Source organism: Schistosoma mansoni, chromosome W (genome assembly GCF_000237925.1).
Source record: "Schistosoma mansoni strain Puerto Rico chromosome W, complete genome".
In the NCBI taxonomy this organism is placed as follows: Eukaryota; Metazoa; Platyhelminthes; class Trematoda; order Strigeidida; family Schistosomatidae; genus Schistosoma; species Schistosoma mansoni.
In genome coordinates this window covers 57,342,358-57,357,687 of record NC_031502.1, presented here as the reverse complement: position 1 = coordinate 57,357,687, position 15,330 = coordinate 57,342,358, and the positions used below count along the sequence as shown (strand labels likewise).

General features: G+C 36.9%; 1 protein-coding gene across 1 annotated transcript; it reads right to left on the bottom strand.

Annotated features, from left to right (window-relative positions):
* Positions 1 to 3,558: 3,558 nt before the first annotated feature.
* Smp_068500 (hypothetical protein) lies at positions 3,559 to 4,868 on the bottom strand (the record flags this gene model as incomplete). The annotated part of the gene is made up of 1 exon (XM_018790284.1): positions 3,559 to 4,868. One exon carries the CDS (start codon positions 4,866 to 4,868, stop codon positions 3,636 to 3,638), a length of 1,233 nt encoding a protein of 410 aa, XP_018655643.1. The 3' UTR covers positions 3,559 to 3,635.
* Positions 4,869 to 15,330: the final 10,462 nt, after the last annotated feature.

Sequence of the window (15,330 nt, the reverse complement as noted above, 5' to 3'; positions counted from 1 at the left end):
AATGCAGTTTGGTGATTTCCGTAATGTGTATCCTATTCACCAACTCCATCGTTTCCCTTCCTAATTTCCTCCTCCTCCTCCTCATCCTCATCTGGGACCTGATGGTTTGTTATCTCCCACAATAGTAGTAGGTTGTTGTTGATGGTTTCCGTCCAACGAAGGACATAAAGTATCTTGCGTATACAACTGTTCATAAATACTTGTACAGTTTTGATGATGGTTGTGGTAGTTCTCAAAGTTTGAGCTCCGTACAATATAACTGACTGTGTTCACGTTCGAATGGAAGATTGTGACTTTGATAATGGTTGACAAACGGTTGTTTTGACTTGCATACGTTCTCCCCTTTACATCTGCATCAGATCATCCACATTCATCAATGATGCTATCCAGATAGGTGAAACATTCTACCTCTTCCAGAGTTTCTCTATCAATTGTGATATCAGGAGAGCCACTGCATCATTATTTAGTCCCTATGTAGAACTTCTAAATAGTGTACAGTATTCTTAGCTTATTTATGATAGAACCCAGGATACATGGATATCTTAGAGTTCATAATACCACTGACTAGCTTTGTAAATGAGAAGAAAACTATGTGGGAAGATATATATATATATATATATATATATATATATATATATATAGAAGAAATAGATTATGGCTGGGATTGGAATCCTGACTGATCGTTTATTTTTATTTTTGGGACTTATCCACTCAGAATGTCAATCATGGGATCATTTTCAAACACTTATTAACAATCATGTTGGAGATACAGCAACAAGTTACTAGATATCTAGAATTCATAGCTAAATGGATAATGCGTTACTTTCTGTCATGAAATATAAGGGACTTGATCATTGATGTGAGCAAAAACCGTGGGATGCAAATACATACAACTGGTGAGTCCTGAGGAGGACGAAACGCCCGTTCCTATGCTAGCCACAAACCATCTACTCTATTTATATAATTTTGCATTTGTACAACAGTATGGTCCAAATTATAAACCTTTCATTATATACATAAACATCATCAACGAAAAATCCTAAATCACCAAATTCAGAAAAAGCAATACTTAAACTATTAATAGTTGGGATCATGAGTCAATTGAAGTTAGACCACCATGAAAAACCTGGAAGCACTGGATGGCCGTTTCGTCCTATTGTGTGACTCCTCAACAGTGCTCATCCACAATCCCGACTAACAAGATCCGAACCCAGGACCTACCAGTCTCGAGCCAGAGCCCTTAACCAATAGAACACTAAGCCAGCATCCAACGGTGTTAATGTCTAACTTCAACCAATACACGAACTTGAGCGACACATCGACCATTGTCTTCAATGAGTTACTATCTTACAACACACCTTGTTGAACTTCACTGGTCATTGCTTCTCAATAGAGCTCCAGAAAATACCTTTTGAAGCCAGTCACTAGTGACTGACTCATGATCTCAATTAATAAAATTACTATAATATTCATAGAAACCCATTCTGATACTTAAAATATTTCTTATGGCCCACAGATTTTCTTCAGCATGTTGATAAATAATGAAAGGAACGGTTGAAGATGTAATCACTCAAAGTTCAGTAGAAAATCCGGTTACTAATACGATTTGAATAATTATAATGAAACCAGTTTCTCAATATAAGATAGTGACTAATGTACCGATATTTGCCTAGGTTAGAAAAGGTATCTCAACGGAGGATTCTGGTGATACAAACAATACTTGAAAGATCTCTCAATATTCATAAAATATGATAAATGCAGTGTGATTACACTATAAAATGTATCATAAACTCTTCTTCGACTTTTTGTACATTTTACATTTCATTATTATATTCGTATTAATTTCATTGATTCATTAGTGTCACAAACTCCTCCTGTAGCTCCTCCCGAGGCTACGTCCAGTCCCAAGCCCGAATAAAGGAGGAGGGTTGAGCATAGGGTTAGCGACCCCATCCCGTAGAAAACTAACCCGCTCAAAAAAACGCTGACCAGAAAAATTAGTGTCATAGTAATACATCATGTTTCAGAGTATATAACATAAATCCTGTTGTTTCAAGTCAATCTGACATTAACTATCTGACTGAGATATACGATAACTTTACCTAACAGTAATAGAACTTTCTTCAGTTCATAGATTACAAATCAGTGTGTTAAAATTGGATTCTGTTATGTTGCCTACCATCTAACAATCAAATCATTATCAGATGCTGATTTAAACATGAGGGGCGGAGACGTGGAGAACTACGAAAGCCATCATCCAGAAGATACAGGTGTTTATTAACAGATGTCTACGCAAGATACTTCGGATCCGTTGGTCAGACACTATCAGCAACAAGTTACTGAGGGAGAAAACAAACCAGATTCCATCCAGTGGAGGAAGAAATCAGGAAGAAGAGCTGGAAGTGGATAGGGCACACCTTGAGGAAATCACCCGATCGCGTCACAAGACAAGTCCTCACATGAAATCCTGAAGGTCAAAGGAAAAGTGGAAGACCAACGAACACATTACGCTGAGAAATGGAGACAGACATGAGAAGAATGAACAAAAACTGGATAGAACTAGAAAGGAAGGGGTAGGACAGAGTGGGTTGGAGAATGGTGGTCGGTGGCTTATGCTCCATTGGGAGTAACAGGCGTAAGTAAGTAAGTAAGTTTCAAACATTAGATTCAATTCAATCAAGTTAAATACAAAGTATAGATTAATACATCTTTGAATATGTTTTTAACCACAAATCTAGACTACCATAACAATAACAAATAGTTTGATCATCTAATCATCTGCAATGGAATTATACATGATCTAACTTGTATATTATTGAGTAAATTTTTTTAAATTGACCTTATAATGAATATAAATAACTGCTATAACAATCTTATTGCTCAAACTTCATGGATTGGTTGAAGTTAGACATTAACACCGTTGGATGCTGGCTTAGTGTTCTATTGGTTAAGGGCTCTGGCTCGAGACTGGTAGGTCCTGGGTTCGGATCTTGTTAGTCGGGATTGTGGATGAGCACTGTTGAGGAGTCACACAATAGGACGAAACGGCCATCCAGTGCTTCCAGGTTTTTCATGGTGGTCTAACTTCAATTGACTCATGATTTCAACTATGAAAATCTTATTTGTGTTTCATTTTACAATCGTATATAAGTATCATAACTTTATCATGTAAAACAATACTAATGATAATAAGAATATAAATATATATTTGGTCAAGCTACTTGGTAATTATAACTCCCCCTGTAGCTCCTCCAGGGTCTACTCCCAGTCCCAAGCCCGTGTAAAGGAGGAAGGTTAGGCATTGGGTTAGCGACCTCATCCCGTAGAAAACCAACTCGCTCAAAAAAAACGCTAACCAGAAAAAAATATTCAAACCATTTAACCTCTGCCCTTGGAGTTGTAGGAATAATTATGACGTCTCATAATGAAAGCCGAGTTCTTTCGGAAGTCATGAGGTCGATGCACCTTCTAACAACCAGAGCAACACTCTTTATAGGTACATAGAACTTGACTTAGTATAGTAACCATGGAGGTAAAACGAGTAAACATAGACATATTTTAAGTAATAATATATATATTTCTGTATTTCTTTCCAAGTATATTGCTTTGTTTCTTATTTATTTTCAAGAATTTGTTCATCTAAATACTATTGAATCATCTTTATCTAATGAATTTAAATGAGATAATGACTTCCATGGATGGTGTTTTATAATTCCATGACGATTCCTTTCATTCATATCTATATTAATTCCATTACTATCATCATCGTCATCATCATTGTCCTTTTCTTTCCAAGTTTGTAAACTGTCATAAAGATTTGGATAGGGATTCATCATTTGTAAAGGGATATCATTTCTATCAAGTTGTAGATCATAATGAATGTCATTATTATTGTTACCATGAGGATGATCATAATGATGAAGGTCGCGTTGATGTTCATCACCTGTTCTTCCTTTATCCTTTTCTTGTTCTTCTTCTTCTTCTTCTTCGGCCTTTCTTTGTTGTTTGATTAATTGTCTTAAAATCAATAAACGTATCTTTTCTAAAGTGAGTTGTTTAGTTCTATGTAATTTTTCAATAGTTGGTTCAGAATCATTGAGTATCATATTCTTATCATCATCATCGTCAGCATCGTCTTCATGATTAGGGTAATCAGATATACTGTAGAGATTCCTCCTTTTCTTCATATTATAATAACGTTGATGATGATGATGTCGTTCACGATGTTCTTGATTACGTTTCTCTCTATTATCATCATCATGACCAGTATCAATAAGTTGACCGCCAACTTCTTCATCAAGTAAATAGTCTTGATTTATTTTGGGTACTTTTATAAATCCTCTCTTCTCATAACTTGTATTATCATCATCATCATTATTGTTATTAATGATATTCCATAATTGTTTTAATGAGTTCAACATATGTTCAGCAATTTGTGCACGATATTTAGCTTCATTAGCTTCTTTATTTAATAAATTAGCTTGTTGAATTGATTCACTAGCAGCATTCTCTAAATTCATTGCTTTATTCAATTCTGAATCAATTTGTAAAGCTAATGCTAATTGTAAACGAAGTGTTTCTTCTTCTTCATTTGGTATTGATGAGGAGATAGGTAATGATGTTGGTGATGTTGGCAGTAATACTGACGACGACGGCGACGATGAAGATGATGATGATGAGTCAATTGATGTTGGAATGACGGGTAAAGTATCATATACTAATAAACCTTCATCATTGATATTGTCAAATTTAGAAGGGTCATTAGAATTCACATAATCTATTGAATTCAATGGTGAACTAGATGTATATCTTAGAACATTAAGTAAAGTAGTTACTAAGGTATAAATACTGTATAGATTCCAGAGCATATATTATGTAATATCAAAGATGTATATATATTCTTGTCTTTATAAAGTATATAGATAGGAGGAAGCATGTATACTTTACAAGTATACTATTCAATTCATTAGTATACTCTATTGTAAATGTAGACTACTATGGTTGTTGACGTTGTTGTTCTGTACTTTTCTTTACTCATGCTTTGGCATTATCAACTTAACTATAGATTAATATAAGTACACGAGTATGCTTTTTTTTTCCTTAACCATAGACTCTAAACTTGATAACAAACCATAATATGATTGGTTCTTATTCATTATGGGAAATTATTTTGATAATAACAAGCATTCCTATATACTCATAATATACCCATTCAATTAGATAGGTAGACATAAATCAATGTATCTATGATGTTTTTGTATGTATCTATGATGGCAAACTAAACAAGGTCGATACATTCCTATTTCACGAGACAATAAATGAGGAAGTTGATCGATACATTGAATGTTTAAGTGCTAACTAACCAATTAAATGTGTTAGACCTACCTTTCCGATCTAGGGTAAAGAAAATATTAAGACTTAGGGAATGGGAACAATAGTAGAATGAGATAAAAAAAAAACAAAGCTTCATTTAAACAAAAATGAAACAAGAACAAAACATGAAGAATATGTCTGTGAAAGTGATTATAGTTTAATGATGCTTGTATGTGAATTGAGTAATAGTACAAAGATGACAATTTTATGCTTGAATTTCAAGAAGGTGATGATTTTTAGAGCAAAAGAAATCCTGACTATCAATAAGGTATTATAAGTAAAGATGGATAATGGATAAGTGGAATCCAGGATGCGCGTTTCGTCCTATTTGGGACCCGTCATCTGGATGTACTCACATCCCAGAGTTGATGTTCACTCTAGGACTCAAACTCAGTACCTTTCGCTTCAAACGCCATCGCGTTATCCACTCGGCCACCGAGTCCTGATAGTCACTTGCTTGTTCAATGGGGTGAAGTTTGAATTCACTTGGTATTATTTGTTTGAATCTTCCCATCGATGTGTTAGGACTGTAACTGGTCAGTCTCTAATTCGAGTCTCACATTGAACATCAGTTCTGAGATGCAGGTACATCCGGACGACGAGTCCCAAACAGGACGAAACGCGCGTCCTGAATTCCACTGCTAGTCACCATCCATCTTTGCTTACAATGCTTGTGAATCAAGGCTATATCGAGGCAATACGCACAGTATGCACATATGCCAATTAGAGACTGACCAGTAGCAGTCCTAACACATCGATGGGAAGATTTAAACAAACAATACTAAATGAATTTAAAGTATGACCTTATTATTATAGTACTCATTACTTCAAGTTTGAATACTCAACTGATCTTCATTTATTTCCTAAACTTTGCACATTATCTCTTAACTAACTCATGTTTAAATTTATTTGGTATTGTTTATTTGAATCTTCCCATTGGTGTTTAGGACTGCAATTCATCAGTCACTTACTAGCATATGTGCATACTGTATGTAATACCTCGATATTGCCTTAATTCACAAGCATTATAAGCAATGATGGATAGTGACTAGCTGTGGAATCCAAGACGTGTGTTTCGTCCTATTTGGGATTCGTCATCTAGATGTACTTACATCACACAGTTGATGTTTACTATGGGACTCGAACCCAGTGCTGTTCATTTCAAACGCCATTGCGTTATTTACTTAGCTATTGAGTCCTGATAGCCACTTGCTTGTGTATTGGTTGCAGGTACATCCACCTGATGAGTAAGAAATAGGACGAAAACACGCATCTTGCATTCTACTGCTAGCCACTATCCATCTTTGCCTACAACTCATATATTCAGATTGTTTTTAATGTTCACTCTTTTCTTACGATGTGACTAATTGAGTTGAAACCTTGAATGTTTTTCTTTCATCGCAATACTTCCATTTTAATGAGGTAAACTATACTGCTCAAACATAAATGTTCAATGAATTAATAAGGATTTAAACTGTATGGTATGTGACTTGTATAACCTAGCCATTATGTACAACAATATCACCCTAACCCGAACCAGTATTAGAACAAATTGCTAAGAAACCAGAGATGATTAGATAAAAGTATGATGTTCACCTATACAGCCATTAACTATTAATATCTATGGAACATGGAGGTTAAAACTTTGTGGTCAGAGTTTACATAATATTTGAAATCTATAATTAATAGGAATGTGTAAGGATAGATCTTTGGTAAACTCAAGGAAGCCTCAAGAAGCCTAGAAAGAGCCAGAAGACATTCCATCCAATCACTGCTAGGGAAACATTCTAGAATGTCGACATATAGCTTCCCCATTGGATGAATAAGAGGAACCTTCTGTGTGCCTGTTGGCTGTCCGGAAATGATGATTTACTTTCAGCCTAAAACTATAAATACATGAGACTTTTGTACTATATTTGACACTGTTTGAGGAATAAAATTCCTACTTACTAGTCTTTTGTCTTCTCTCTTGCGATGTTGCGGGATCGATCGTTGAATTAGTCTAGTAGTACGCGGCATGAGTTGATTGAAGCTAGACCACCACGGAAAGCCTGTAAGCACTGGACGGCTGTTTCTTCCAAGTATGGAACTCCTCAGCGGTGAGCATTCACGATCCCGTTAGGTGACATAACAAAATTCATTAATTTCTTAGTAAATATTATAATCAACAATAAAATGATATTCCAAGATATCTGTCGAGATTGTTATCGATTGCTTCATTATTTTTGGCCTGGTACTTCCAGTTCAGCGAAATTAACTGTTAAATACTTTTTAATTTGAGCTCAGGTATCTTTAGTACCCCGCCTTAGGAACATGGTGAAGCCTAGTAGGACCTTCTGGAGAAGAGTGCTACATAGAAGCACCGCAGAACTACCAGGGATCAATAGTTGTTTTTGCATTGCTTAAGCAGAACCATTACATCACTCGTTCTTTCCCTTTTTTTGGGCGGACCAATGATTCTTTGTAGCAATCGTAATCATTTGTGGGTATAGGTATTACCACTCACGTTAGTACATGGGATCAATGCCATGATCCAGGAGGCACAACGAGGACGTGTGAGTCGGATTTTGCCTCCCATGTATCTTTAGTTCATAAGGAATCTTGCTGCTTGTATGGTTTAGCTGCACTGATCAGCTTGCACAAAGCCTAGATTACTTCTAGTCCTCCTGAAAATCAAAGTAAAATTACTCACTTGTGATGCATTGTTAATTTGTTGATTCCTAAGTAATGAGTTTGACAGAGACTTAACTTTGTATTTCATTAAGACTAATCCTCAATACCTATTGAGAAGTATGCTCGAATTGATTCAAATAACCCTGAGATTTTGTAATATTCATAATGCACGTTGCTTCAATCACATTAGAACAGAATATAGATAAATTGACATAAAACATTGTAATATGCATCTAACCATTTTTCATAACCCTCACAAGTATATCACAGATTAGTAACCGATGCCTTGTTTTTATAGTCTTAAGTCTCATTCGAGTTCTATCTATCAATTTACGATGTGACTATAAGTCGAAGTAATGCGCTATCACTTGTATTATTTTCATGTTAAGTGTTTGGAAAGATTTAAGGAAATAATATCAAGTGAATGTAACTTATTTACTGACTTACTTACGCCCATTACACCCAATGGAGCATAGGCCGACGACCAGCATTCTCCAACTCACTCTGTCCTGGCCTTACTTTCTAGTTCTATCCAACTTTTGTTCATTCTTCTCATATCTGTCTCCATTTATCGGCGTAATGTCTTCTTTGGTCTTCCTCTTTTCCGTTGGCCTTCAGGATTTCATGTGAGGGCTTGTCTTGTAACGCAGTTGGGTGATTTCCTCAAGGTGTGCCCTATCCACTTCCAGCTCTTCTTCCTGATTTCTTCCTCCACTGGATGGAATCTGGTTTGTTTTCTCCCTCAGTAACTTGTTGCTGATAGTGTTTGGCCAACGGATCCGAAGTATCTTGCGTAGACATCTGTTAATAAACACATGTATCTTATGGATGATGGGAAATGCAATCAACAATAAATGTTTGGTAGTCGATAACCTACCAAGTCAAAAGATGCGGTTGCATCTGTATAACAACAATAAAAAATGGATGACAATTATAGTCAAGATAGAACTTGAAATCAGAATGGGAATTTGTGGAGATTGTAATAATTTTGACATTTGAATTCATGAATCGATCTAAGCTAGAAAACCATTGAAAACCTGGAATCATTGGATGACCGTTTCGTCCAGGTACAGGACTCCTCAGCAGTGCGCCGGTTCATTGGTCTAGAGGTTATACGTTCGCGTGTGAGCCCGAAGGTCCTAGATTTCCTGCAGGATGGTGGATATGCAATGATTAGAAGTCTCGTACTAGGGCGAAACGGTCGTCTAGTGATTTCAGGTTTTCAATGGTTGTCTAGCTTAGATCAACTAGTGGATTCAACTGTTCAAAACTTGAAATGGTACTATACTAAAAGTAGAAATTTTCATGTAATATAAATATTGGACTATGATGAACTTGAGATTTGATACAGTCGTGATGATCTATCATTCATTGTTCTTTCAAACTAGCTGGCGAACCACTACAAACAATGGAACTTGACAAAGTTTTTTATCTCCCATTAAGGTGCGCATAATAGTGCTAACCCTTATTATTACTTCTCAAACCAAATATTATAGATTCGGATAATTTAAAATTTGACCAATAAGATACATGTAATTTTTATTGTATAATTGTTAAGCAACTAAACTGTGGATATTAATGTTCCTCTTATTAAAAGATCTACTATGATCTATAGAATATTATTATATATAGTTGAAAGCGTGAGTCAATTGAAGCTAGACCACCATGGAAAACCTGGAAACACTGGACGGCCGTTTCGTCCTATTATGGGACTCCTCAGCAGTGCACATCCACGATCCCGAACTCACGAGATTGGAACCCAGGACCTACCAGTCTCGCCCCAGAGCACTTAACCGATAGACCACTGAGCCGGTCGGCATCCAACGGTGTTAATATCTAACTTCAACTGATCCACGAAGTTGAGCAATTGTTCTTAAGTTATGTTCAGTTTATTAGTTACAGTCTCCCACATTTACAGCCACCTTTGGGCCTAGTCTTGTATAAATCTTTTTTTCTGTTTTATGATATGATGTGATTTGTTTGACTTTTATATAAACCAAGTATATTTGAAATGAATGATTTGTATAGTGGAAGCTGTTATTGGAAGGGTTCAAAAGATAAAAGAAAAGTAAGGACCCTAGGCTGCTCATATCAGTCGATATATCATTGATTTGGAACAGTACTCAGATTATATAAGTCGTATTCTGAATGGTGTATGAGTCACGTGATAATTAGCCAAACTTAAATTCATAACAGTATTATTATTGAACTTTCTGCTCAATGTTCAATTTATTTTTGTAACTATCAAGTTCTTCCTCTTTTCCTTTGACCTTCACCATTCCAAGTTAGCTCTTGTCTCGTGATGCAGTTTGGTGATTTCCTCAATGTATGTTCGATCCACTTCCAACGTCTTTTCCGAATTTCCTCTTCAGATGGAAGCTGGTTTGTCCTCTCCCATAAAACGCTGTTGCCGATAGTATTCGGTCAGTGAATGTTGAGTATTTTGCGTAGACAACTATTTATAAATATTTGTACTTTCTTGACGATGGATGTAGTAGTTCTCCATGTTTAAGCTTCATACAGTAGGACTGACTGTCTTGACGTTCGTATTGAAGATTCTCACTTTAAAGTTAGTTGAGAGTTGCTTTGAGTTCCATATGTTCTTCAATTGTAGAAGTTGTACATAAATGTAATGAAATATCTATGTCAAACGGATTCACAATTTTTAAATATTTTCTTCATCTTATCTTATTGGTGTTCTTAACAAATTCATCTTCAGAAATTTATCAAACCCTACAATTCTTGTTTGAATAATTTTTTCTGGTTAGAATTTTTTTAGCGAGTTAGTTTTTCTACGGGATGGGGTCGCTAACCCCATGCTCAACCCTCCTCCTTTACCCGGGCCTAGGACCGGCAGTAGCTCCCGCAGGAGCTACAGGGAAAAGCAAGTCTCTCTGATACAATACAACATGCACCAATTGAATTACACTTGACGGAGTAAACGTCTACATATCTGGGCAGCATCATTGATGAGCATGGTGGATCTGATGCAGATATGAGGGTGAGGATCGGCAAAACAAGAGCAGCATATTTACAATTGAAGAACATCTGGCACTCAAAACAACTGTCAACCAATACCAAGATCAGTATTTTCAATACAAATGTCAAGACAGTTTTACCGTATGAGGCGGACACCTGGAGAACTACGAAAGCCATCATCCATAAGATACAGATGTTTATTAACAGTTGTCTACTCAAGGTACTTTGGATCCATTGACCAGATACTATCACCAACAACCGACTGTGGGAGACAACGAACCAGATTCCATCCAGTGTAGGAAGAAATGAGTAGAAGCGCTGGAAGTGGATAGTACACATATTGAGGAAATCACCCAACTGAGTCACATGACAAACCCTCACATGGAATCCTGAATGCCAAAGGAGAAGAGGTAGGCCAAAGAACACACTAGGCCGATAAATGGAGACAGACATGAGAAGAATGAACAAAAACTAGATAGAACTAGAAAGGAAGGGTGAGGACAGAGTGTGTTGGACAATGCTGGTCGTCGGCCTATGCTTCATTCGGTGCAACGGGCCTAAGTAAGTAAAGTAAAAAACTACAAATCTTAATATCAGAAGGAACATATGTTAAGATTAACTATGCAATTACAGATCTTCACGTTAACATTCTTGAAAGCATAACCATTTACATTTATAATTCATATTCGTTACACAAGCTAGTAGTTAACTGAACTCAGTACCTCAGTGAGTGTTCAGATTGGAAGATAATAAATTTGGATCTCATTTTGTGAATGTCAACAATGGGATATAGTACATCCCAACTTTATCAAAAAAAGGATTATCGTATTAAGCTTAAATAATAATGTCAATCATTTCGTAATATCAGATTAGTGAGATATGAAACTGAATAGCACTACTAACTAAGTTGCTAATACTAAACAGTTTGTTCATGCATGCATATATATATCAATAGGACTCGATACTATCAAAGAAAGTGACTCTTTGATCTTGTATTCTTTTACAGATGATGATATGTGTGAAAACGATATTGTTTTTAATCCTATCATTGCTAAACACATTATTAATACTGTAGTGAACAGTAAAACGGGTGGAGACAATCGAATATATTTAGTACAAGGCAAGTACAAGACTATCTTACTAAAATCTGATAAACATACTGTAAATGGTTAATATGAGAACCCCCTCAGATTTATAACCATATTCTCACTAGTGACTGACTTCAAGAGATATTTCCTTGAGTTCTAGTGGGATGCGGTAGTCAGTGGAGTTCTACCAAGTATGTTGTAGAGATATCAACTCACTGAAGACAATTGGTGAACGGTCACTCAAAATCGTGGATTGGTTGAAGTTAGACATTAACACCGTTGGATGCCGACCGGCTCAGCGGTCTATCGGTTAAGGGCTCCGGCTCGAGACTTGTAGGTCCTAGGTTGGAATCTCGTGAGGCGGGACCATAGATGCGCACTACTGAAGAGTCCCGCAATAGGACGAAACGGCCGTCCAGTGCTTCCAGATTTCCCATGGTGGTCTAACTTCAATTGACTCATGATTTCGACCATGAAAATACTAAATTCTCCACAAAACCCCCTCTGGTCTAATATGCAAATTATCAATCGATTGTCTCAATCTTGACCATTCCTTCTGCAAATATCAGTTCATAGTCTTCGATTATTATTGTTCATGTACTTTTATACCAACTGCGTTTCGTTTCCGTTCTTTCCTTATCGATCTTCTGGTGAAATACATTATCTTCCTGACCATCGTCATATACTAATTATGTGGATATAAGCAATCCACACCACAGCAATTATTATTATTATTAATAATGCTATAAATCTTTTGAATAAATAGTTGAGAATTATTGGAATTGTAATTGCTTTATCCAATACCACATGTTTGTTTACAGACCAGAATCACGCAATATTGTAAAAAGAATTCTGTTTAACAACAATCTAACATTTTAATAAAACTCAGCCTCTACCTCTTCTGAAGTTACTAAAAGTCCCAAGTTCGGATAAAAGAGGAAGGTTGAAGATGGGGTCAGCAACCCTATGCTGTAGAAAACGAGGTTACTAGGAAAACACATAGTAGAACAAAACTTCAAACCATTTAATCTATACTATCCGAGATAAACCAAAAATTACGATGGCTCATGATAAAAATCGAGATTTTTCGGAAGTCATGAGGCCGATGCCCCTTCTAACAACCAGAGCAACAGTTTTTAGGTATATGGAATGTCCGGACAATTTGGAAGGGCAGGAAGACTAGTCGAATACCAATGGAAACCAGGAGATACAAATTCGCAGTACTTAGAATCAGCGGAACCCATTGGACACAAGTTGTACAGCAAAGGCTAGATACAGGAGAGATGTTTCCATACTCTGGTCACGAAGAGGAAAATGCTCCACACACTCAGGGGTTGCTCTAATGTTGTCCAAAGAAGCACGTAATGCACTTGTAGGATGGAAATCTCACCGATCACAAATTATCAAAGCATCATTCAGAAAAAGAATTAGGAATCACAATGAATGTTATCCAACGTTATGCACCGCCAATGATCGCAACGATGACAATGAAGATCAGTTCTATGAGAGGCTGCAATCAGTCATAGCTAAATGCTGAAGTAAAGACCTCACCATCCTGATGGGAGATCCAAATGCTAAAGTCGGCGTAGACAACACAGGATATGAAGATTTAATGGGACGACATGGACTAGAAAAGAGAAATGAAGATGGAGAGAGATTTGCAAATCTATATGCATTCAACAAATTGGTTATATGCGGCACAATATTTCCACACAAATGTATACACAAAGGGACATGGATCTCTGCGGACCACACCACAGAGAACCAGATAGATCGTATTTGTATCAACAAAAAATTCTGAAGGACAATGGAAAATGTGAGAACCAGGAGAGGAGCTGACATATCTTCAGATCACCACTAGCTGGTTGTGGCCAAGATGAAACTGGAGCTAAACAAACACTGGACAAATGGGGAGACAGCATTACAAAGGTTCAATACAGCCTTCCTCCGAGATACTGACAAGTTCAACCTATTCATGATAACTCTCAACAACAGGCTCCAAGTCATGCAGGATCTACTGATAGAAGAAACTGTGGTGGAGGACAAGTGGAAAGGGATCAAAGAAGCACTAACTTCAACGTGTCAGGAGGTTCTGGGTCCTAAGAAGCATAATCATAAGGAATGGATCTCCATGGGAACCCTGAACAAGATTGAAGAAAGGAAGAACAAGAAGATAGCGATTAAGAACAATCGAACACGAGCAGAGAAAGTCAGGGAGCAAGCAGAGTACATAGAAGCAAACAAGGAGTGAAGAGGAGTATTGGTGTAGACAGGCAGAAATATGTAGAAGACCTAGCAGCAACAGAGGAACAACCTGCAAACGAAGGAAATATCAAACAACTATATAATACATCGAAGTAACTGCTAAGGAAATTTAATAAAATAGAAAGACCGGTCAAAATCAATGAACGCAAGACAATCACTGAAGTTCAGGAAAGGTGGAATAGGCCGATAGAGCAGTTTAAAGAAATTAGCACGGTCATCAGATAAATCAACGGTGGGAACGTTTTGGAGCTCCACAATATACCAACTGAAGCATTAAGTTAAACATGGAATTCACTGAATGTACGCTCCACGTTGTATTCAAGAAGATGTGGGAAGAAGAACAAGTGTTTATGATTGGGAAGAAGGACAATCCATCAAGACATCAAAGAAATGAGATCTGAACAAATGTGAGATCTACATGGATCATCGAAAATGTACAGGTATTTGTAAACAACTGTCTGAGCAAGATATTCCAGATGAAGAGGAAATGAAGTTGATTGACTGGATGTGAGTAGAATGAGATGGGATAGAATGGGATACATATCATGCGATTCCCTAAATAGCATCTCGAGACATGCTCTAATAAGGAATTTTTAAAGAAAATGGAATCAGTCAGACGAATGAACATATAACGAGATAAACTGGAGGTAGACATTGAAAGAATAAACAGCACTTGACAGCAAATGGAAAGGAGAGCCAAAGGCAGAGTAGACTCGAGATTCCTAACGGTCAGTGGTCTTTGTCTCACGAATGTCAACAGGCTTAATTAAGTAGTTGATCACCATGAAAAACCCGAAAGCACTGAACGACCGTTTTGTCCTATTGTGGGACTTCTCAGTGGCAGTGCGCATCCACGATCCCGTCTCGCAAGATTCGAACACAGGACGTATCAGTCTCGCGCGTGAACGCTTAACCACTAGACCACTGAACTAGCCGGCATCCAACGGTGTTA